Source organism: Diplotaxodon limnothrissa, linkage group LG17, assembly GCF_057381915.1.
Source record: "Diplotaxodon limnothrissa isolate DT_005_m linkage group LG17, D_limnothrissa_male_GT1.1, whole genome shotgun sequence".
NCBI lineage: Eukaryota > Metazoa > Chordata > Actinopteri > Cichliformes > Cichlidae > Diplotaxodon > Diplotaxodon limnothrissa.
In genome coordinates this window covers 27,927,546-27,949,159 of record NC_140612.1, presented here as the reverse complement: position 1 = coordinate 27,949,159, position 21,614 = coordinate 27,927,546, and the positions used below count along the sequence as shown (strand labels likewise).

Genomic DNA, 21,614 nt, shown 5'->3' with positions numbered 1-21,614 from the left:
AAACAGAATCAGTAAGGTAAGAGGGAGTTTTGTAACTTTATTTTAAAAGACCAAGATTTATTTCTCAGCTTGTCGCCAATATCATTTAGCCCCAAATCCAGTTATCAGAAAGATGGACGATAACTCTTCATCAGTGTTTCAGTTTTTTAGTAGTTGAAGGAAATGAGCAGGCAATAAGAAAACATCCCAACACATATAATTAGCATTTAAATTTTCAGCAGATGTGACAACGGGTCAGACTCGAAATGAGACATACTTTTTAAAGCACATGTAAAGAAATAAAGTGCAAGAGGAATACAATCATCAAAACCCCGCAAAACATACTGATAATGAACGTACAAAAAATTAATAAAGTCTGTTAACATTTAGTACTGCTAATTCTGCCTATCGACTGCCTTTTAATAAATTAAATCTTTAAATCACTTCTATTTGATAACTTTATACCACTTCATTACCATACAGTGTATGTTCTCATTAGCACCGGTGTGGAAGGTCAAGTTAAAGTGTCAGCAATCCAATGTCATGCATAGTAATCCTTCATGTCCATCTCCGAAGATTTCATCAGCACTTGTCTTAATTGTGGAAACCGCTGCTGTATGTGATATTTGACCTACTTGATTTGACCTTAAACCTGTCAGAGCACTGTCAGTTCCACTTATTTTGTTTTACATTCATATAAACAGTGACAAACACAAGCTTTTCAACCTTCTCAATGTGAGCACATAGCTGATTTTTCTCCACTGAGCAGCAGTGCCATTGCTCCCTGTGCCACAGTCAGTGAAATCTGGACGGAGGGAGCATCTGTCCAATGTGCTAAAAAAAAAAGAAGTCCAAGTGGTTCACCACAGAAGGTCCCTGGAGTGTTGTACAGGAAGTAAATTTTAGGGAAAAATTATCGCTTCACTTCCAGGTGGCGGCAGTAGGGCGAACGCCTGCACTCCCCTTGGTGCCCTTTGACCCAAGTGACTGACCGGAACGGCTCCGCAGGTCACGCTCAGCATTCTCGCTCTGCGCCTGCTCTTCGTCATACCTGATGACACAGAAACAGTGGATGTTCAGTGAATGTGTAAGCAAAGGGATTTCCTGAAACAACACCCCCGTATTGTGCACAACAGCTGTATTTGAAACTCTATGCAGCATCACTCTGATGGCTCAGCTGGAAGAGCAGAGGATTGTAGTGAGTGTTTAGATAAATTCCATAGGTTCAAAACTGGCATAATTACCTTCTTAAGTTTGGTTTATTTGGTCTTATTATGTTTGACAAGCCCAGACACTGATACTGTTTTTTGGTTTTGTTTTGTTTTTTACAGATAACTGCAGAGCAGAAGAAGAGGGCAGAAAGTCAGACACAGGAACAGAATAAAGAAGCTGCTCAGCTTTCAAAATAAAAGACCTTATACGGAGTAAACCTCCACTTCTAAAATGCTCTTGTGAAATTTGTAATGAAAGACATATAAAGACATAAAGCTGGTATTTTCCACTGGTTCACAGGAATTCATGGGAAGAAATTATTTTGAGTGGGCTTGATGTTGTGGTGTGTCAGGAGTAGTAGTATAGGCTTATTGCAGTAAACCGTGTCTTGACTAGTTAATAATAACAAAAAGGGTTCCTTCAAGCAAGACTTTAACCAGTTGCGTAAAAATTTACAAGTAACCCACTACAGTCCTGCATAATACCAACTGAGCTAACGAAGGCAAACCCTGTGCAATGCCCCACTGAAGTAGTCGCACTAAAACAACATCTTAACATGATTATATGATAAGCACGATTCAGCAAAAAGTTCAGTAGTTAAAAATCACAGTAGTGGAACTGAAAAGAAAATTTCACGGCTTTGCTAACATTTTCCTTCGAGCTGGATTTGAACCAGCAACTAAGGATACAACGCCAGCATAATCTACTACCTAAGATTATGACTTAATAACCATGTTATGGTCCTCTGGTCTACCAACTGAGCTATTGAAGCAAGCCACACACACATAGCTTATTAGGACGACCTATTTTATTCACAAACACTGGTCCATCAAAAGTCACCAACATTCATGATTGACTACAAAATCATGTGTTAATATGTGTGTTAATTATATGTATTAACTACACATAACAAGTAGTTAATGAGTATAAGCTATGGGCTCAATGCTGCATACAGTATGTTGACTAGTTAAGCAGTACCAAACAGATATTCCAGTGGAGTTCTGCTTATGTAATGGGATTCAAGGTGTGCAAATACATTCTGTTAAATAAATATTTAATACCAAAGAGTGAAATATGGAGTTAACATTCATGTAAACATCTATCTAGATATCCATTAGTTAAATCAACAGCCTCCTTTGATGCAGGTTTAAACCAGTGACCTAAAGCTTCCCATGTTAGTCCAGCGCTCTACCAAGAGAGCTATCGAAGGAAGCCAGTCCACAGTGTCCCACTGGAGGAGTTCCACTAGAGCAAAATCTTTACACGAATATATGACAAAAACTATTCTCTAAAAAGGGCAGCAGTGAAAAGAGCTCTATTAGGCAGTAAATGAACTGATCAGTGATCCGAGAAAAAGAGATGGACACTCCTCTATGGAAAAGAGGATTTCACTAACATCTCCCTTCAAGCTGGACTTGAACCAGCGACTGAGGATAGCCACGGATACACCGTCAGTCCAATCCACTACCTAAGGATATGACGTTGTATCCATGTTATGGTCCTCTGCTCTACCAGCTGAGCTATCGAAGGAAGACACACACACAGAGTTCATTAGGACGACCTATTTTATCCACAAAGCACTGGTTATCAAACAGGTGGCTTAGAAAAAAAGTCAGTCTTTTATTACAAGTTCAGAAGATTATACTTAATTATTTATTTATTTACACTATAGTTTTATCTCTCTCTCTCTCTACATATATATATGTACATATACTGGTATTTTCCTATATTTAGAAGTGGTCAGACTGTAATTAATAAGCTGAGCACCACACACTATTAAAAGCCTCTGGTTTGAGTCAGATTTGAGCTAAAAACTAAGTAAGAAAGTAAAATCCAATTTAGATGGACACTCCTCTATGGAAAAGAGGATTTAAATCACATCTCCCTTCAAGCTGGACTTGAACCAGCGACTGAGGATAGCCACGGATACACCGTCAGTCCAATCCACTACCTAAGGATATGACGTTGTATCCATGTTATGGTCCTCTGCTCTATCATCTGAGCTATCAAAGGGAGCTAGCCCACAGTGTCCCACTGGAGTAGTTCCACTAGAGCAAAATCTTTACACGAATATATGACAAAAACTATTCTCTAAAAAGGGCAGCAGTTAAAAGAGCTCTATTAGGCAGTAAATGAACTGATCAGTCATCCGAGAAAAAGAGGATTTCACTAACATCTCCCTTCAAGCTGGACTTGAACCAGCGACTGAGGATAGCCACGGATACACCGTCAGTCCAATCCACTATCTAAGGATATGACGTTGCATTCATGTTATGGTCCTCTGCTCTACCAGCTGAGCTATCGAAGGAAGACACACACACAGTGTTCATTAGGACGACCTATTTTATCCACAAAGCACTGGTTATCAAACAGGTGGCTTAGAAAAAAAGTCAGTCTTTTATTACAAGTTCAGAAGATTATACTTAATTATTTATTTATTTACACTATAGTTTTATCTCTCTCTCTCTCTACATATATATATGTACATATACTGGTAGTTTCCTATATTTAGAAGTGGTCAGACTGTAATTAACTCATTCACTGCCAGCCATTGGCAGTGACTCATTCACTGCCATTGACGGCTATAGACGTCAATGGCAGTGAATGAGTTAATAAACTGAGCACCACACACTATTAAAAGCCTCTGGTTTGAGTCAGATTTGAGCTAAAAACTGAAGTAACAAAGTTACTTAGAAAGTAAAATCCAATGTAGATGGACACTCCTCTATGGAAAAGAGGATTTCACTAACATCTCCCTTCAAGCTGGACTTTAACCAGCGACTGAGGATAGCCACGGATACAACGTCAGCCCAATCCACTATCTAAGGATATGACGTTGTATCCATGTTGTGGTCCTCTGCTCTACCAGCTGAGCTATCAAAGGGAGTTAGTCCACAGTGTCCCACTGGAGTAGTTCCACTAGAGCAAAATCTTTACACGAATATATGACAAAAACAATTCTCTAAAAAAGGGCAGCAGTTAAAAGAGCTCTATTAGGCAGTAAATGAACTGATCAGTCATCCGAGAAAAAGAGGATTTCACTAACATGTCCCTTCAAGCTGGACTTGAACCAGCGACTGAGGATAGCCACGGATACGTCGTCAACCCAATCCACTACCTAAGGATATGACGTTGTATCCATGTTATGGTCCTCTGCTCTACCAGCTGAGCTATCGAAGGAAGACACACACACAGGTCTTATTAGGACGACCTATTTTATCCACAAAGCACTGGTTATCAAACAGGTGGCTTAGAAAAAAAGTCAGTCTTTTTTTACAAGTTCAGAAGATTATACTTAATTATTTATTTATTTACACTATAGTTTTATCTCTCTCTCTCTCTACATATATATATGTACATATACTGGTATTTTCTTATATTTAGAAGTGGTCTGACTTTAATTACTAAACTGAGCACCACACACTATTAAAAGCCTCTGGTTTGAGTCAGATTTGAGCTAAAAACTAAGTATGAAAGTAAAATCCAATTTAGATGGACACTCCTCTATGGAAAAGAGGATTTCACTAACATCTCCCTTCAAGCTGGACTTGAACCAGCGACTAAGGACAGCCACGGATACGACGTCAGCCCAATCCACGACCTAAGGATGTGACGTTGTATCCATGTTATGGTCCTCTGCTCTACCAGCTGAGCTATCGAAGGAAGACACACACACAGAGTTCATTAGGACGACCTATTTTATCCACAAAGCACTGGTTATCAAACAGGTGGCTTAGAAAAAAAGTCAGTCTTTTTTTACAAGTTCAGAAGATTATACTTAATTATTTATTTATTTACACTATAGTTTTATCTCTCTCTCTCTCTACATATATATATGTACATATACTGGTATTTTCCTATATTTAGAAGTGGTCTGACTTTAATTACTAAACTGAGCACCACACACTATTAAAAGCCTCTGGTTTGAGTCAGATTTGAGCTAAAAACTGAAGTAACAAAGTTACTTAGAAAGTAAAATCCAATGTAGATGGACACTCCTCTATGGAAAAGAGGATTTCACTAACATCTCCCTTCAAGCTGGACTTTAACCAGCGACTAAGGATAGCCACAGATACGACGTCAGCCCAATCCACTATCTAAGGATATGACGTTGTATCCATGTTGTGGTCCTCTGCTCTACCAGCTGAGCTATCAAAGGGAGCTAGTCCACAGTGTCCCACTGGAGTAGTTCCACTAGAGCAAAATCTTTACACGAATATATGACAAAAACAATTCTCTAAAAAAGGGCAGCAGTTAAAAGAGCTCTATTAGGCAGTAAATGAACTGATCAGTCATCCGAGAAAAAGAGGATTTCAATCACATCTCCCTTCAAGCTGGACTTGAACCAGCGACTGAGGATAGCCACAGATACGTCGTCAACCCAATCCACTATCTAAGGATATGACGTTGCATCCATGTTATGGTCCTCTGCTCTACCAGCTGAGCTATCGAAGTAAGACACACACACAGCTCTTATTAGGACGACCTATTTTATCCACAAAGCACTGGTTATCAAACAGGTCACTTAGAAAAAAAGTCAGTCTTTTTTTACAAGTTCAGAAGATTATACTTAATTATTTATTTATTTACACTATAGTTTTATCTCTCTCTCTCTCTACATATATATATGTACATATACTGGTAGTTTCCTATATTTAGAAGTGGTCTGACTTTAATTACTAAACTGAGCACCACACACTATTAAAAGCCTCTGGTTTGAGTCAGATTTGAGCTAAAAACTAAGTAAGAAAGTAAAATCCAATTTAGATGGACACTCCTCTATGGAAAAGAGGATTTAAATCACATCTCCCTTCAAGCTGGACTTGAACCAGCGACTGAGGATAGCCACGGATACACCGTCAGCCCAATCCACTACCTAAGGATATGACGTTGTATCCATGTTATGGTCCTCTGCTCTATCATCTGAGCTATCAAAGGGAGCTAGCCCACAGTGTCCCACTGGAGTAGTTCCACTAGAGCAAAATCTTTACACGAATATATGACAAAAACTATTCTCTAAAAAGGGCAGCAGTTAAAAGAGCTCTATTAGGCAGTAAATGAACTGATCAGTCATCCGAGAAAAAGAGGATTTCACTAACATCTCCCTAACATCTCCCTTCAAGCTGGACTTGAACCAGCGACTGAGGATAGCCACGGATACACCGTCAGTCCAATCCACTATCTAAGGATATGACGTTGCATTCATGTTATGGTCCTCTGCTCTACCAGCTGAGCTATCGAAGGAAGACACACACACAGCGTTCATTAGGACGACCTATTTTATCCACAAAGCACTGGTTATCAAACAGGTGGCTTAGAAAAAAAGTCAGTCTTTTATTACAAGTTCAGAAGATTATACTTAATTATTTATTTATTTACACTATAGTTTTATCTCTCTCTCTCTCTACATATATATATGTACATATACTGGTATTTTCCTATATTTAGAAGTGGTCTGACTTTAATTACTAAACTGAGCACCACACACTATTAAAAGCCTCTGGTTTGAGTCAGATTTGAGCTAAAAACTAAGTATGAAAGTAAAATCCAATTTAGATGGACACTCCTCTATGGAAAAGAGGATTTCACTAACATCTCCCTTCAAGCTGGACTTGAACCAGCGACTGAGGATAGCCACGGATACGTCGTCAACCCAATCCACTACCTAAGGATATGACGTTGTATCCATGTTATGGTCCTCTGCTCTACCAGCTGAGCTATCGAAGGAAGACACACACACAGAGTTCATTAGGACGACCTATTTTATCCACAAAGCACTGGTTATCAAACAGGTGGCTTAGAAAAAAAGTCAGTCTTTTTTTACAAGTTCAGAAGATTATACTTAATTATTTATTTATTTACACTATAGTTTTATCTCTCTCTCTCTCTACATATATATATGTACATATACTGGTAGTTTCCTATATTTAGAAGTGGTCTGACTTTAATTACTAAACTGAGCACCACACACTATTAAAAGCCTCTGGTTTGAGTCAGATTTGAGCTAAAAACTGAAGTAACAAAGTTACTTAGAAAGTAAAATCCAATGTAGATGGACACTCCTCTATGGAAAGAGGATTTCACTAACATCTCCCTTCAAGCTGGACTTGAACCAGCGACTAAGGATAGCCACGGATACGACGTCAGCCCAATCCACTACCTAAGGATATGACGTTGTATCCATGTTATGGTCCTCTGCTCTACCAGCTGAGCTATCGAAGGAAGACACACACACAGCTCTTATTAGGACGACCTATTTTATCCACAAAGCACTGGTTATCAAACAGGTGGCTTAGAAAAAAAGTCAGTCTTTTTTTACAAGTTCAGAAGATTATACTTAATTATTTATTTATTTACACTATAGTTTTATCTCTCTCTCTCTCTACATATATATATGTACATATACTGGTAGTTTCCTATATTTAGAAGTGGTCAGACTGTAATTAACTCATTCACTGCCAGCCATTGGCAGTGACTCATTCACTGCCATTGACGGCTATAGACGTCAATGGCAGTGAATGAGTTAATAAACTGAGCACCACACACTATTAAAAGCCTCTGGTTTGAGTCAGATTTGAGCTAAAAACTGAAGTAACAAAGTTACTTAGAAAGTAAAATCCAATGTAGATGGACACTCCTCTATGGAAAAGAGGATTTCACTAACATCTCCCTTCAAGCTGGACTTGAACCAGCGACTGAGGATAGCCACGGATACGACGTCAGCCCAATCCACTACCTAAGGATATGACGTTGTATCCATGTTATGGTCCTCTGCTCTACCAGCTGAGCTATCGAAGGAAGACACACACACAGAGTTCATTAGGACGACCTATTTTATCCACAAAGCACTGGTTATCAAACAGGTCGCTTAGAAAAAAAGTCAGTCTTTTATTACAAGTTCAGAAGATTATACTTAATTATTTATTTATTTACACTATAGTTTTATCTCTCTCTCTCTCTACATATATATATGTACATATACTGGTATTTTCCTATATTTAGAAGTGGTCTGACTTTAATTACTAAACTGAGCACCACACACTATTAAAAGCCTCTGGTTTGAGTCAGATTTGAGCTAAAAACTAAGTAAGAAAGTAAAATCCAATTTAGATGGACACTCCTCTATGGAAAAGAGGATTTAAATCACATCTCCCTTCAAGCTGGACTTGAACCAGCGACTGAGGATAGCCACGGATACGTCGTCAACCCAATCCACTATCTAAGGATATGACGTTGTATCCATGTTATGGTCCTCTGCTCTACCAGCTGAGCTATCGAAGGAAGACACACACACAGCTCTTATTAGGACGACCTATTTTATCCACAAAGCACTGGTTATCAAACAGGTCGCTTAGAAAAAAAGTCAGTCTTTTATTACAAGTTCAGAAGATTATACTTAATTATTTATTTATTTACACTATAGTTTTATCTCTCTCTCTCTCTACATATATATATGTACATATACTGGTATTTTCCTATATTTAGAAGTGGTCAGACTGTAATTAATAAGCTGAGCACCACACACTATTAAAAGGCTCTGGTTTGAGTCAGATTTGAGCTGAAAACAGAAGTAACAAAGTTACTTAGAAAGTAAAATCCAATGTAGATGGACACTCCTCTATGGAAAAGAGGATTTCACAAACATCTCCCTTCAAGCTGGACTTGAACCAGCGACTAAGGATAGCCACGGATACGACGTCAGCCCAATCCACTATCTAAGGATATGACGTTGTATCCATGTTGTGGTCCTCTGCTCTACCAGCTGAGCTATCAAAGGGAGCTAGTCCACAGTGTCCCACTGGAGTAGTTCCACTAGAGCAAAATCTTTACACGAATATATGACAAAAACTATTCTCTAAAAGGGGCAGCAGTTAAAAGAGCTCTATTAGGCAGTAAATGAACTGATCAGTCATCCGAGAAAAAGAGGATTTCACTAACATCTCCCTTCAAGCTGGACTTGAACCAGCGACTAAGGATAGCCACGGATACGTCGTCAACCCAATCCACTATCTAAGGATATGACGCTGTATCCATGTTATGGTCCTCTGCTCTACCAGCTGAGCTATCGAAGGAAGACACACACACAGCTCTTATTAGGACGACCTATTTTATCCACAAAGCACTGGTTATCAAACAGGTCGCTTAGAAAAAAAGTCAGTCTTTTATTACAAGTTCAGAAGATTATACTTAATTATTTATTTATTTACACTATAGTTTTATCGCTCTCTCTCTCTACATATATATATGTACATATACTGGTATTTTCCTATATTTAGAAGTGGTCTGACTTTAATTACTAAACTGAGCACCACACACTATTAAAAGCCTCTGGTTTGAGTCAGATTTGAGCTAAAAACTAAGTAAGAAAGTAAAATCCAATTTAGATGGACACTCCTCTATGGAAAAGAGGATTTAAATCACATCTCCCTTCAAGCCGGACTTGAACCAGCGACTGAGGATAGCCACGGATACACCGTCAGCCCAATCCACTACCTAAGGATATGACGTTGTATCCATGTTATGGTCCTCTGCTCTATCATCTGAGCTATCAAAGGGAGCTAGCCCACAGTGTCCCACTGGAGTAGTTCCACTAGAGCAAAATCTTTACACGAATATATGACAAAAACTATTCTCTAAAAAGGGCAGCAGTTAAAAGAGCTCTATTAGGTAGTAAATGAACTGATCAGTCATCCGAGAAAAAGAGGATTTCACTAACATCTCCCTTCAAGCTGGACTTGAACCAGCGACTGAGGATAGCCACGGATACACCGTCAGTCCAATCCACTATCTAAGGATATGACGTTGCATTCATGTTATGGTCCTCTGCTCTACCAGCTGAGCTATCGAAGGAAGACACACACACAGAGTTCATTAGGACGACCTATTTTATCCACAAAGCACTGGTTATCAAACAGGTGGCTTAGAAAAAAAGTCAGTCTTTTATTACAAGTTCAGAAGATTATACTTAATTATTTATTTATTTACACTATAGTTTTATCTCTCTCTCTCTCTACATATATATATGTACATATACTGGTAGTTTCCTATATTTAGAAGTGGTCAGACTGTAATTAACTCATTCACTGCCAGCCATTGGCAGTGACTCATTCACTGCCATTGACGGCTATAGACGTCAATGGCAGTGAATGAGTTAATAAACTGAGCACCACACACTATTAAAAGCCTCTGGTTTGAGTCAGATTTGAGCTAAAAACTGAAGTAACAAAGTTACTTAGAAAGTAAAATCCAATGTAGATGGACACTCCTCTATGGAAAAGAGGATTTCACTAACATCTCCCTTCAAGCTGGACTTTAACCAGCGACTGAGGATAGCCACGGATACGACGTCAGCCCAATCCACTATCTAAGGATATGACGTTGTATCCATGTTGTGGTCCTCTGCTCTACCAGCTGAGCTATCAAAGGGAGTTAGTCCACAGTGTCCCACTGGAGTAGTTCCACTAGAGCAAAATCTTTACACGAATATATGACAAAAACAATTCTCTAAAAAAGGGCAGCAGTTAAAAGAGCTCTATTAGGCAGTAAATGAACTGATCAGTCATCCGAGAAAAAGAGGATTTCACTAACATCTCCCTTCAAGCTGGACTTGAACCAGCGACTGAGGATAGCCACGGATACGTCATCAACCCAATCCACTACCTAAGGATATGACGTTGTATCCATGTTATGGTCCTCTGCTCTACCAGCTGAGCTATCGAAGGAAGACACACACACAGGTCTTATTAGGACGACCTATTTTATCCACAAAGCACTGGTTATCAAACAGGTGGCTTAGAAAAAAAGTCAGTCTTTTTTTACAAGTTCAGAAGATTATACTTAATTATTTATTTATTTACACTATAGTTTTATCTCTCTCTCTCTCTCTACATATATATATGTACATATACTGGTAGTTTCCTATATTTAGAAGTGGTCTGACTTTAATTACTAAACTGAGCACCACACACTATTAAAAGCCTCTGGTTTGAGTCAGATTTGAGCTAAAAACTAAGTATGAAAGTAAAATCCAATTTAGATGGACACTCCTCTATGGAAAAGAGGATTTCACTAACATCTCCCTTCAAGCTGGACTTGAACCAGCGACTAAGGACAGCCACGGATACGACGTCAGCCCAATCCACTACCTAAGGATGTGACGTTGTATCCATGTTATGGTCCTCTGCTCTACCAGCTGAGCTATCGAAGGAAGACACACACACAGAGTTCATTAGGACGACCTATTTTATCCACAAAGCACTGGTTATCAAACAGGTGGCTTAGAAAAAAAGTCAGTCTTTTTTTACAAGTTCAGAAGATTATACTTAATTATTTATTTATTTACACTATAGTTTTATCTCTCTCTCTCTCTACATATATATATGTACATATATTGGTAGTTTCCTATATTTAGAAGTGGTCAGACTGTAATTAACTCATTCACTGCCATTGACGGCTATAGACGTCAATGGCAGTGAATGAGTTAATAAACTGAGCACCACACACTATTAAAAGCCTCTGGTTTGAGTCAGATTTGAGCTAAAAACTGAAGTAACAAAGTTACTTAGAAAGTAAAATCCAATGTAGATGGACACTCCTCTATGGAAAAGAGGATTTCACAAACATCGCCCTTCAAGCTGGACTTGAACCAGCGACTGAGGATAGCCACAGATACGCCGTCAGTCCAATCCACTATCTAAGGATATGCCGTTGTATCCATGTTATGGTCCTCTGCTCTACCAGCTGAGCTATCGAAGGAAGACACACACACAGAGTTCATTAGGACGACCTATTTTATCCACAAAGCACTGGTTATCAAACAGGTCGCTTAGGAAAAAAGTCAGTCTTTTATTACAAGTTCAGAAGATTATACTTAATTGTTTATTTATTTACACTATAGTTTTATCTCTCTCTCTCTCTACATATATATATGTACATATACTGGTATTTTCCTATATTTAGAAGTGGTCTGACTTTAATTACTAAACTGAGCACCACACACTATTAAAAGCCTCTGGTTTGAGTCAGATTTGAGCTAAAAACTAAGTAAGAAAGTAAAATCCAATTTAGATGGACACTCCTCTATGGAAAAGAGGATTTAAATCACATCTCCCTTCAAGCTGGACTTGAACCAGCGACTGAGGATAGCCACGGATACGTCGTCAACCCAATCCACTACCTAAGGATATGACGTTGTATCCATGTTATGGTCCTCTGCTCTATCATCTGAGCTATCAAAGGGAGCTAGCCCACAGTGTCCCACTGGAGTAGTTCCACTAGAGCAAAATCTTTACACGAATATATGACAAAAACTATTCTCTAAAAAGGGCAGCAGTTAAAAGAGCTCTATTAGGCAGTAAATGAACTGATCAGTCATCCGAGAAAAAGAGGATTTCACTAACATCTCCCTTCAAGCTGGACTTGAACCAGCGACTGAGGATAGCCACGGATACACCGTCAGTCCAATCCACTATCTAAAGATATGACGTTGCATTCATGTTATGGTCCTCTGCTCTACCAGCTGAGCTATCGAAGGAAGACACACACACAGCGTTCATTAGGACGACCTATTTTATCCACAAAGCACTGGTTATCAAACAGGTGGCTTAGAAAAAAAGTCAGTCTTTTATTACAAGTTCAGAAGATTATACTTAATTATTTATTTATTTACACTATAGTTTTATCTCTCTCTCTCTCTACATATATATATGTACATATACTGGTATTTTCCTATATTTAGAAGTGGTCAGACTGTAATTACTAAACTGAGCACCACACACTATTAAAAGCCTCTGGTTTGAGTCAGATTTGAGCTAAAAACTGAAGTAACAAAGTTACTTAGAAAGTAAAATCCAATGTAGATGGACACTCCTCTATGGAAAAGAGGATTTCACTAACATCTCCCTTCAAGCTGGACTTGAACCAGCGACTAAGGATAGCCACGGATACGACGTCAGCCCAATCCACTATCTAAGGATATGACGTTGTATCCATGTTGTGGTCCTCTGCTCTACCAGCTGAGCTATCAAAGGGAGTTAGTCCACAGTGTCCCACTGGAGTAGTTCCACTAGAGCAAAATCTTTACACGAATATATGACAAAAACTATTCTCTAAAAAGGGGCAGCAGTTAAAAGAGCTCTATTAGGCAGTAAATGAACTGATCAGTCATCCGAGAAAAAGAGGATTTCACTAACATCTCCCTTCAAGCTGGACTTGAACCAGCGACTGAGGATAGCCACAGATATGTCGTCAACCCAATCCACTACCTAAGGATATGACGTTGTATCCATGTTATGGTCCTCTGCTCTACCAGCTGAGCTATCGAAGGAAGACACACACACAGGTCTTATTAGGACGACCTATTTTATCCACAAAGCACTGGTTATCAAACAGGTGGCTTAGAAAAAAAGTTAGTCTTTTTTTACAAGTTCAGAAGATTATACTTAATTATTTATTTATTTACACTATAGTTTTATCTCTCTCTCTCTCTACATATATATATGTACATATACTGGTAGTTTCCTATATTTAGAAGTGGTCTGACTTTAATTACTAAACTGAGCACCACACACTATTAAAAGCCTCTGGTTTGAGTCAGATTTGAGCTAAAAACTGAAGTAACAAAGTTACTTAGAAAGTAAAATCCAATGTAGATGGACACTCCTCTATGGAAAAGAGGATTTCACTAACATCTCCCTTCAAGCTGGACTTGAACCAGCGACTAAGGACAGCCACGGATACGACGTCAGCCCAATCCACTACCTAAGGATGTGACGTTGTATCCATGTTATGGTCCTCTGCTCTACCAGCTGAGCTATCGAAGGAAGACACACACACAGCTCTTATTAGGACGACCTATTTTATCCACAAAGCACTGGTTATCAAACAGGTGTCTTAGGAAAAAAGTCAGTCTTTTTTTACAAGTTCAGAAGATTATACTTAATTATTTATTTATTTACACTATAGTTTTATCTCTCTCTCTCTCTACATATATATATGTACATATACTGGTATTTTCCTATATTTAGAAGTGGTCAGACTGTAATTAATAAGCTGAGCACCACACACTATTAAAAGCCTCTGGTTTGAGTCAGATTTGAGCTGAAAACTGAAGTAACAAAGTTACTTAGAAAGTAAAATCCAATGTAGATGGACACTCCTCTATGGAAAAGAGGATTTCACTAACATCTCCCTTCAAGCTGGACTTGAACCAGCGACTGAGGATAGCCACGGATACGTCGTCAACCCAATCCACTATCTAAGGATATGACGTTGTATCCATGTTATGGTCCTCTGCTCTACCAGCTGAGCTATCAAAGGGAGCTAGCCCACAGTGTCCCACTGGAGTAGTTCCACTAGAGCAAAATCTTTACACGAATATATGACAAAAACTATTCTCTAAAAAGGGCAGCAGTTAAAAGAGCTCTATTAGGCAGTAAATGAACTGATCAGTCATCCGAGAAAAAGAGGATTTCAATCACATCTCCCTTCAAGCTGGACTTGAACCAGCGACTGAGGATAGCCACGGATACGCCGTCAACCCAATCCACTACCTAAGGATATGACGTTGCATCCATGTTATGGTCCTCTGCTCTACCACCTGAGCTATCGAAGGAAGACAGCAACAATCCTTTCATGACTGATGATATCTGTATCTGTATAGCCTGAACAAAAAGTAGTTTGAAGGCCAGATATTCTGTACAGACAAACCATACCCAGTGGCCATTAGTCTACATCCCTGCTGTCTTTCTTTGACACATTTCTATACACTTTGTGAATGTGGAGCTTAAAAATAAAATTAGTTCTCATACAATTTTGGTCTTTAAGGCCTGAATATGATTGACATGTTCACTCACAGGATTTGATAGTTGCCCAGGGCCTCTCTAGGCGGACTCCGATTCCAGCGGCAGTCTGGAATATCCCCATTGGGTGTTACGATGTTGAGGGTGTCATTGATGAGGTTGTACTTAAGGATGCGGTCATTGGCTGTGCTGGATGTCAACGAGGGAGAGGCGTTGACCTGAGGATCACACCAAGAAAACCACATTTATATTTAAAGGGGGGGTTGCACCATGCGCAAATGGATCTGCTTTTGCAGCAAATAGGCAGTGCTTAATAATACCCCAGGGATCCAAACAGGTAGGAGCAGATTGTTTTAATCTCTTCCTGTCTTTACAGAGAAGCTTTTATCAGGAAGTGTAGCTGCTACATTAGAACATTAGATACACTGTGGAAGATTTACATGAGTGCAGAGAACGAGATGGAGCAGTTACTCTATCATCAATGTGAAAGGCAGCAACACAAAGACCTACTTTAGCTCCTCGTAGCGTAACAGAGGAAGCTGCAAGATTAATGAACAACAGAGCGTGGTCTTGAGTAGGTTTGTGGCACAAGTTGCTCACTGAGGAGCCTTTATGCCCTTCAACCAACTTGTTTTTGCCCAAAATAGAGCAGAATGGTGTCTGTGAACAGAAATAGCTCAGACCTAGCCTCAAAACCTAGCAACACATTGTACAGCTGTCAAAATATGAAAGTCTCATACCGTAACAACAAAAGAATGTATTGCATGGCAATTCTCAGTTCCCTCTCCTTTGAGCAGTGCTTGTCAGCAGCATTGCATGAGTTAAAAGCAGACCTTCAGCACACATTTGAATACACATCTAAGCATACCTCAAGGGCATTCAAATTTACTCGACAATCTAAGGAAAGGAACATGGTGTTACTGTGCAACCCCGATAAGTAATCAAGGACTCAAATATGCCAAAAAAAAAAGAAAAGAAAGAAAAATAAGTAAAGAAAAACACTTTTTTAAATTGTTAATTCCTTTTTTAAACTTCTTACCTCAATAAGCCATGGCTTCAACTTGTCATCAATAATGATGTCATACCCGTAACACTCGAAACAGTGCTTGTCATTGTTCATCACAGGCTGTGAGATAGAAAAGCAGAGAGTGATTTAGCACGAGGGATCTTCTCAAGAGTGATTCTTTTATGTGGAAACTTATTGATGCAGCACTGAGCGATTCATCAACGAAGGATGTTAAAAAATAATCAGTCATAACTATAGGCACACAAAGTGGCCCGGGTATGGAGGCTTTACAGGAAGCAAGTCCAATCACTTAGCAGAAAGAGGAAGTGTGCATTAGGCTGATTGTGCAGTTGTTCTAAAAACAAAAAAGCCATCACCACAACCAGGTGGCTTTGCAACAGTGTGTTTCAAAATGTTTGAGCTTAAGCAGTTACAAATCAGACATTAACTTTTACACAGGGTGAACGCTGTGGCTTGAAAACAGCTTCTGTCAGATGTTTAAATTAGGAACTGTTAGCTAACCACATCTAAGGGTGATGATAAGCTGCGTGAGAACTGTAACCCTCCAAGTTGCCAAAAAGTTACTGCAGAGCGAAATTAAAGAACTAAATTTATATGCATCATAATCTTATAATATACACTGGCAAAAATGCACAGACAATATGTTTACTTTAGCAGCACTCTCCACAATTAACTGTTACTTCATGTGAAAACTGTAATAAGAAAAAAAAAAAACATTAAACTTCCTGGTGTTGCCTGAAAACTGAAAAAGGATCTGCAGAATATATGGTGGTAGGTAACAATACATTCACAGGCCATTTTATTAGGTCCAGCTGTTCGGATTTTTGTGTTAACTCAAATCAGCAACTCAATGCATTTAGGCATTAACACAGGGTCAAGATGACCTGCTGAAGTCCAAACTGAGCATTAGCATGAGGAAGTGCCTTTGAACATGGCATGGTTGTTGGTTTGATCTGCAAGAACAGTTCCCTTTCAGTCGATTCACTCGGTACAACACATAAGAATGGGATATCACGCCCTCGCGTGTCCTGGCTGAAGAAACCTTTAATCACGCCTGTAAGGCAGATGACGTGTGATGACACGCGCACGGCCCCGCCTGCACATATAGCCGCTGTCATCACAGTCATCCCTCAGTTCAAGTGCCTTTGAACATGGCATGGTTGTTGGTTTGATCTGCAAGAACAGTTTGTTGCTAGAATGTCAATATGAAGCAAGATTTGTCAAGCTGTTTCCAACAGTTTGACAAATCTATGCCACAAAGAATTAAGGAAGTTCTCAAGGCAAAAGGGGGCCCAACCTGACCTTATCAAGGTTTACCTAATAGAGTCACCTATGAGCGAAACATCATATGGATTAGGAACACACCTTCTTAATATATTATTAAAAAAAACAAACAACTAACATCACATCAACTTACAGCTACAGCCTTCAGTGACTGCACCACGATCCAGTGGATCTGGTCAAACAACCTGTTTGTCACCTCCTTTCCTCTGGTGCTCTCTAAGTACAAACGGAGGTTACTGACCGTCCACTTCCCTCCATGGACATGGTTGTAGTCATCCTGCATCAAAGGTAAAGAGTCTAAGTAGAAATTAATCATGATTGCACCAATTTATTTTACAAAATACGCACATATCACTTTTTAGACTTGAAAATGCTCAGTGAGTGTCTCAATAAATAAGAAGTTATACATATAAATATATAGTTATTCAGCACAGTAAAAGATGTTAACAGATCAGAGACTATTAGTAGGTGCCTCATTCCCTCTTCCCTTCTTCTTATGAGTCAGAATCCAGCCACCCTTCTGAGGCAGGATTAGAAGTCAGAATACAACCATCGTGCCACTGAGGGCTAGGGGCAGACAAAGTCTGGAGCTGCACAAAAGTCACGGGTGTTATGTTTTTGCGTTAAGTTATGCAAAATGTTTCTTATCTTGAGTATCAGGAACTTGCTCAGCAACAGGAAGCTGCTGTCACAAACCCGGACTAACCAAGGTTCTTGGTCAATCAGAGAATCAGTCAAAGCAAAGTATTTACGACAAGTGTACAACTAACACTGTTTATGCTGCAAGTGCTAATGGTCACTCAACTATTAACTCTGTTTATGACATAAAGGTTGGACACAGAAATACAGAAAGTGAAGGTTGATCTTGATGATTGTGGTAACTTGAGTTACAAATTACCACATTACAAGAGTCACAAATATCTGTAACCAGGGACTATTTCATAAAGTTATGTTAAATCATTCTCGATTAGATCATTCCATTGGGTTTTCTCACTCAGTTTTGGCAAGAGAACAGTTTCAACTATTCTGTGTAAACAGGAAGTTTATTTAAAGCAGAGGTGTCAAACATAAGGCCCGGGGGCCTGAACCAGCTCCCACAAACTCCAATTCGGCCCACTGGACAGCTTTGGAAAATATGAAGTAGGGCATAAATGTTGTTTTATTTTCATGAGTTTTACTGCTTTTCCTAGTTTTATGGTCTTTTATGGTCAATTATTCTACACTAAAGTAATTGAGATAAACAATTAAATGACAGAAAAGTTCTTGTTTCACTATAGAAAGTCCTGTTTTTTATGATAGATCCACAGTAAGAAAAGAAAATTCTGTGAATTAACATTAACATTGTTTCATAATTACAGGATAGTATGAGCAGTGAGCTACCAGAACTTTTTCTGAAACTTTGACATGTATATCTTACAATTTAGGCTCTAAGAAGTGTGCTGACATTTACTACAGCAACATTTCTTATCTTGTAGAAAAACTGAGATGTCCTGCTGAAATTGCACATCTTTTTCTTAAAGAGTTTCCTGAGTTTAAAGAGGCCTGTGCTGAATCCCTCCAACAGAATGTGATACAGCAGTAACTGTTTGAGCTCCAGCTCCCAGAAAGCTAAAAGTGGCCTGACTCTGTGCCATGTTAGGGACTGCCTGTAATGTGGTGAGGCAGGTGCATAGATGTGCTATATGTGCAGAATTCAGACTATTCTCAACAATGGGCAAGCTACCAATTTTCCAAGTAGTGACATTTCCTGAAAGTGTTGAAACATTGCATTTTCAAACAGAAACCCTGTGTTATAAACCGTGACTGTGGATTTGGATAAAATGTGAACATTTACAAGTCAATGAGGATCTAGCAAGAGATGGAGAAACAGAAAGTCCCCTGTTGCTAACACAAAAGCTTTATACTACTTCCTGTGAACCCCACCAGACCTACCCCATGTTTTTGGATGGCCACGTTAGTGAGGTGCACAAACATGTTGTCCAGTTCGCTGGTGCTGGGTGTGTACTTCACTGTGCAGAACCGGCAGAAGCCCAGCTTGTACCTGAAAGTCGAACGCCAGAGAGAGAGAGCATTAAACAACAGTTTTTTGTGTGCACGTTTGAGAATAACCACTAACAAAACAGGAAAAAATCCTCTTAACATCTCCTATATACTGATGTTTTTGACATGATCAAAAAACCCATCAACAGTATCACAGGCTTACATGTAGCATTTCAGGGGTCGATATGTGGTCACCAGGACATAAAGACGCAGGTCAAACTTCTTCCCCCCTATCAGCAGAGGGTTGTCAATGTACAGAGAGATGACATAAGCTTCCTTGCCACTAGATGCTGCTACAAACCTGGGGCAAAGACACAGCCAGGCATCAGCACACGACAGCCTGTGACCAAACAATTTTAGATTTACCAGGAAAGAAATTGTCTATAAAACAGATTTAGCATGTGTTCAAATCCAGAAAGAACTTTTGTAGCTTCCTTAGATGAGACTATCTGACAAAACAAGAGGGGAACAGTTATATAGAGGCTTTTTGTAATGGGAAATTTAGAGATATGCTAATTTCTCACAATATTTCTTGCTGCTTCTGTCTGGTCACACGATAACTCACGTTGAGGTGCGGCTGTCTCTCGACCACTTTTTAATCTGGGACAGCTTGTTAATGAGGAAGATGCCTTTCCCCTGGGCCTTCCCGCAGGGCTTCATTATCCAGGTGCTGGATGGATTCTTACGAAACTCCTCCACAAAGAGGTTATAATCAGCAGGAAGCATGAACGTCACCGGGACGAAATCTGCACAAAGAGAAAAAGCAGTTTCATTGAAGAAAACAGCGTGCCTCTTTGAGTTTTGTGAGGCAAAATAGGAGCAAGTCATGTACCCAGATAAATGTATTTTCCATTCTCGTCTTTCTCCGCTAACGGACTGCTTTCTTTCTCCAGCTCCTTGCGATAGCGTTTGATGTTCTTGATCATCAGGTCCTTCCTAGTCAGCTCATAATGATTGGGGAAGTGGTTAACCATCTGGTCATCTGACAGGCGGTAACCAGTGTCCACGCTGAACACATTCCTGATGGTCTGGATGCTCATCCTGCATGTGGGTACAAATAACCCGCTCAAAATACACTTGGTACATTGAGTATCACACTAATAAATATATTAATTGATATTTTCACGATAAATATGCATCTGATTTGCCAACCTAGATCCTAAATTTCAGTTTTTCAGTCTTACAAAAAGAACTGTATAGCTGAGGATCCATGTTATTTAATTAAACAAATCATATACTGTCCTAAGTGTCCATAACCATCTAATTTATAAGAAGGCAACATCTTCTTCAGCACCCATAAAGATGATCCATTTCTTCCACTTTTAGACCTTCAGACCTTAGCAAGAACGTCATCCTTTCCATCATAAAGATTTCCCTTCCTTTAAGACTCAGAGGATCAGGTTTATACCAGTTCTTTGTGACAGCTTTATAAAAACAGTTACATATCCTCTTAATCATCTCACAGTCCTTCAGATTCTTCTTTTAACCTCAGAGACACATGTACCAGTCTCATTACACTGGCTCTCTGGAGATATGAGGGCAGATTTTAAAATCTCACCATTAACTTTATTATATGGTAATAGTTGATGCAGGTGAGGAGGTCCAGGGTGACACTATGACCTCTTGTCTGGTTATGCGTCTGACTTCTTAGTAGCCCATGAGCCTACATGTCAAATAATCCTCCCAACCTTTGGAACGATCTCCCTGAAGAAAACTGGTCTCTCACCTCTTAAATGTCTTCTGGGAGCAGACAGTTATCAAAGAGCCTTTCCTGATTTTTTTCTTACTGACCCCCTGCTATTTCTTATATTTTATTCTCTTTATTTGTAAGATTACCATAACTATACTTTTTATTAACCCTACATAACCCTACCCTAACCCTACATAACAATATCTGTTGTAAACCAGTTAAAGCACGCCCTTGCTTAAATCTAAACACGCTATTGAGGTCAAGATTAATCATATGAATACTTTATAAGTATGATTTTTAATGCAGGACCTTTACTTGTAATTGCATCATATAAGCAGGAAGAACTTATGTGCCTGTGTATGTGCCAATTGAATGTATTTATCCAAGCTGGACAGGTGCAGGTGTGCTGTAGATATAAAACCTACCAGTAGAAATTCCAGTCGTCGTTTTCTGTAACTTGAATCCATTCCCTTTTCTCAAAGTTGTTGATAAGCACTGATTTCTCAATATCTGTCACCCACTTAACCTTACCGGACATGGTGCCTCCCACTAGGGTGGAGTACAAAAAAAAACAACAACAGGT

General features: G+C 39.3%; 1 protein-coding gene and 22 non-coding genes across 23 annotated transcripts; all 23 read right to left on the bottom strand.

The window, feature by feature from the left end:
• Positions 1–900: 900 nt before the first annotated feature.
• On the bottom strand, positions 901–21,569 carry ttll1 (tubulin tyrosine ligase-like family, member 1). The gene is made up of 9 exons (XM_085376162.1): positions 21,457–21,569; positions 20,174–20,382; positions 19,907–20,087; positions 19,505–19,642; positions 19,234–19,342; positions 17,435–17,578; positions 16,030–16,116; positions 15,045–15,208; positions 901–1,030 (listed from the first exon to the last, which is right to left on the bottom strand). Exons 1-9 carry the CDS (start codon positions 21,567–21,569, stop codon positions 901–903), a joined length of 1,275 nt encoding a protein of 424 aa, XP_085232288.1.
• trnay-aua (transfer RNA tyrosine (anticodon AUA)) lies at positions 2,592–2,721 on the bottom strand. The gene is made up of 2 exons: positions 2,685–2,721; positions 2,592–2,626 (listed from the first exon to the last, which is right to left on the bottom strand). It is a non-coding gene; the product is annotated as a tRNA-Tyr (tRNA).
• On the bottom strand, positions 3,370–3,499 carry trnay-aua (transfer RNA tyrosine (anticodon AUA)). Its single transcript has 2 exons — positions 3,463–3,499; positions 3,370–3,404 (listed from the first exon to the last, which is right to left on the bottom strand). It is a non-coding gene; the product is annotated as a tRNA-Tyr (tRNA).
• On the bottom strand, positions 4,242–4,371 carry trnay-aua (transfer RNA tyrosine (anticodon AUA)). Its single transcript has 2 exons — positions 4,335–4,371; positions 4,242–4,276 (listed from the first exon to the last, which is right to left on the bottom strand). It is a non-coding gene; the product is annotated as a tRNA-Tyr (tRNA).
• Positions 4,725–4,854, bottom strand: trnay-aua (transfer RNA tyrosine (anticodon AUA)). The gene is made up of 2 exons: positions 4,818–4,854; positions 4,725–4,759 (listed from the first exon to the last, which is right to left on the bottom strand). It is a non-coding gene; the product is annotated as a tRNA-Tyr (tRNA).
• trnay-aua (transfer RNA tyrosine (anticodon AUA)) lies at positions 5,517–5,646 on the bottom strand. The gene is made up of 2 exons: positions 5,610–5,646; positions 5,517–5,551 (listed from the first exon to the last, which is right to left on the bottom strand). It is a non-coding gene; the product is annotated as a tRNA-Tyr (tRNA).
• Positions 6,306–6,435, bottom strand: trnay-aua (transfer RNA tyrosine (anticodon AUA)). Its single transcript has 2 exons — positions 6,399–6,435; positions 6,306–6,340 (listed from the first exon to the last, which is right to left on the bottom strand). It is a non-coding gene; the product is annotated as a tRNA-Tyr (tRNA).
• On the bottom strand, positions 6,789–6,918 carry trnay-aua (transfer RNA tyrosine (anticodon AUA)). The gene is made up of 2 exons: positions 6,882–6,918; positions 6,789–6,823 (listed from the first exon to the last, which is right to left on the bottom strand). It is a non-coding gene; the product is annotated as a tRNA-Tyr (tRNA).
• Positions 7,284–7,413, bottom strand: trnay-aua (transfer RNA tyrosine (anticodon AUA)). Its single transcript has 2 exons — positions 7,377–7,413; positions 7,284–7,318 (listed from the first exon to the last, which is right to left on the bottom strand). It is a non-coding gene; the product is annotated as a tRNA-Tyr (tRNA).
• On the bottom strand, positions 7,860–7,989 carry trnay-aua (transfer RNA tyrosine (anticodon AUA)). Its single transcript has 2 exons — positions 7,953–7,989; positions 7,860–7,894 (listed from the first exon to the last, which is right to left on the bottom strand). It is a non-coding gene; the product is annotated as a tRNA-Tyr (tRNA).
• trnay-aua (transfer RNA tyrosine (anticodon AUA)) lies at positions 8,343–8,472 on the bottom strand. The gene is made up of 2 exons: positions 8,436–8,472; positions 8,343–8,377 (listed from the first exon to the last, which is right to left on the bottom strand). It is a non-coding gene; the product is annotated as a tRNA-Tyr (tRNA).
• Positions 8,839–8,968, bottom strand: trnac-aca (transfer RNA cysteine (anticodon ACA)). The gene is made up of 2 exons: positions 8,932–8,968; positions 8,839–8,873 (listed from the first exon to the last, which is right to left on the bottom strand). It is a non-coding gene; the product is annotated as a tRNA-Cys (tRNA).
• Positions 9,134–9,263, bottom strand: trnay-aua (transfer RNA tyrosine (anticodon AUA)). Its single transcript has 2 exons — positions 9,227–9,263; positions 9,134–9,168 (listed from the first exon to the last, which is right to left on the bottom strand). It is a non-coding gene; the product is annotated as a tRNA-Tyr (tRNA).
• Positions 9,912–10,041, bottom strand: trnay-aua (transfer RNA tyrosine (anticodon AUA)). Its single transcript has 2 exons — positions 10,005–10,041; positions 9,912–9,946 (listed from the first exon to the last, which is right to left on the bottom strand). It is a non-coding gene; the product is annotated as a tRNA-Tyr (tRNA).
• Positions 10,784–10,913, bottom strand: trnay-aua (transfer RNA tyrosine (anticodon AUA)). The gene is made up of 2 exons: positions 10,877–10,913; positions 10,784–10,818 (listed from the first exon to the last, which is right to left on the bottom strand). It is a non-coding gene; the product is annotated as a tRNA-Tyr (tRNA).
• Positions 11,269–11,398, bottom strand: trnay-aua (transfer RNA tyrosine (anticodon AUA)). Its single transcript has 2 exons — positions 11,362–11,398; positions 11,269–11,303 (listed from the first exon to the last, which is right to left on the bottom strand). It is a non-coding gene; the product is annotated as a tRNA-Tyr (tRNA).
• On the bottom strand, positions 11,817–11,946 carry trnay-aua (transfer RNA tyrosine (anticodon AUA)). The gene is made up of 2 exons: positions 11,910–11,946; positions 11,817–11,851 (listed from the first exon to the last, which is right to left on the bottom strand). It is a non-coding gene; the product is annotated as a tRNA-Tyr (tRNA).
• On the bottom strand, positions 12,595–12,724 carry trnay-aua (transfer RNA tyrosine (anticodon AUA)). Its single transcript has 2 exons — positions 12,688–12,724; positions 12,595–12,629 (listed from the first exon to the last, which is right to left on the bottom strand). It is a non-coding gene; the product is annotated as a tRNA-Tyr (tRNA).
• Positions 13,091–13,220, bottom strand: trnac-aca (transfer RNA cysteine (anticodon ACA)). Its single transcript has 2 exons — positions 13,184–13,220; positions 13,091–13,125 (listed from the first exon to the last, which is right to left on the bottom strand). It is a non-coding gene; the product is annotated as a tRNA-Cys (tRNA).
• trnay-aua (transfer RNA tyrosine (anticodon AUA)) lies at positions 13,387–13,516 on the bottom strand. Its single transcript has 2 exons — positions 13,480–13,516; positions 13,387–13,421 (listed from the first exon to the last, which is right to left on the bottom strand). It is a non-coding gene; the product is annotated as a tRNA-Tyr (tRNA).
• trnay-aua (transfer RNA tyrosine (anticodon AUA)) lies at positions 13,883–14,012 on the bottom strand. The gene is made up of 2 exons: positions 13,976–14,012; positions 13,883–13,917 (listed from the first exon to the last, which is right to left on the bottom strand). It is a non-coding gene; the product is annotated as a tRNA-Tyr (tRNA).
• trnay-aua (transfer RNA tyrosine (anticodon AUA)) lies at positions 14,379–14,508 on the bottom strand. The gene is made up of 2 exons: positions 14,472–14,508; positions 14,379–14,413 (listed from the first exon to the last, which is right to left on the bottom strand). It is a non-coding gene; the product is annotated as a tRNA-Tyr (tRNA).
• Positions 14,674–14,803, bottom strand: trnay-aua (transfer RNA tyrosine (anticodon AUA)). The gene is made up of 2 exons: positions 14,767–14,803; positions 14,674–14,708 (listed from the first exon to the last, which is right to left on the bottom strand). It is a non-coding gene; the product is annotated as a tRNA-Tyr (tRNA).
• Positions 21,570–21,614: the final 45 nt, after the last annotated feature.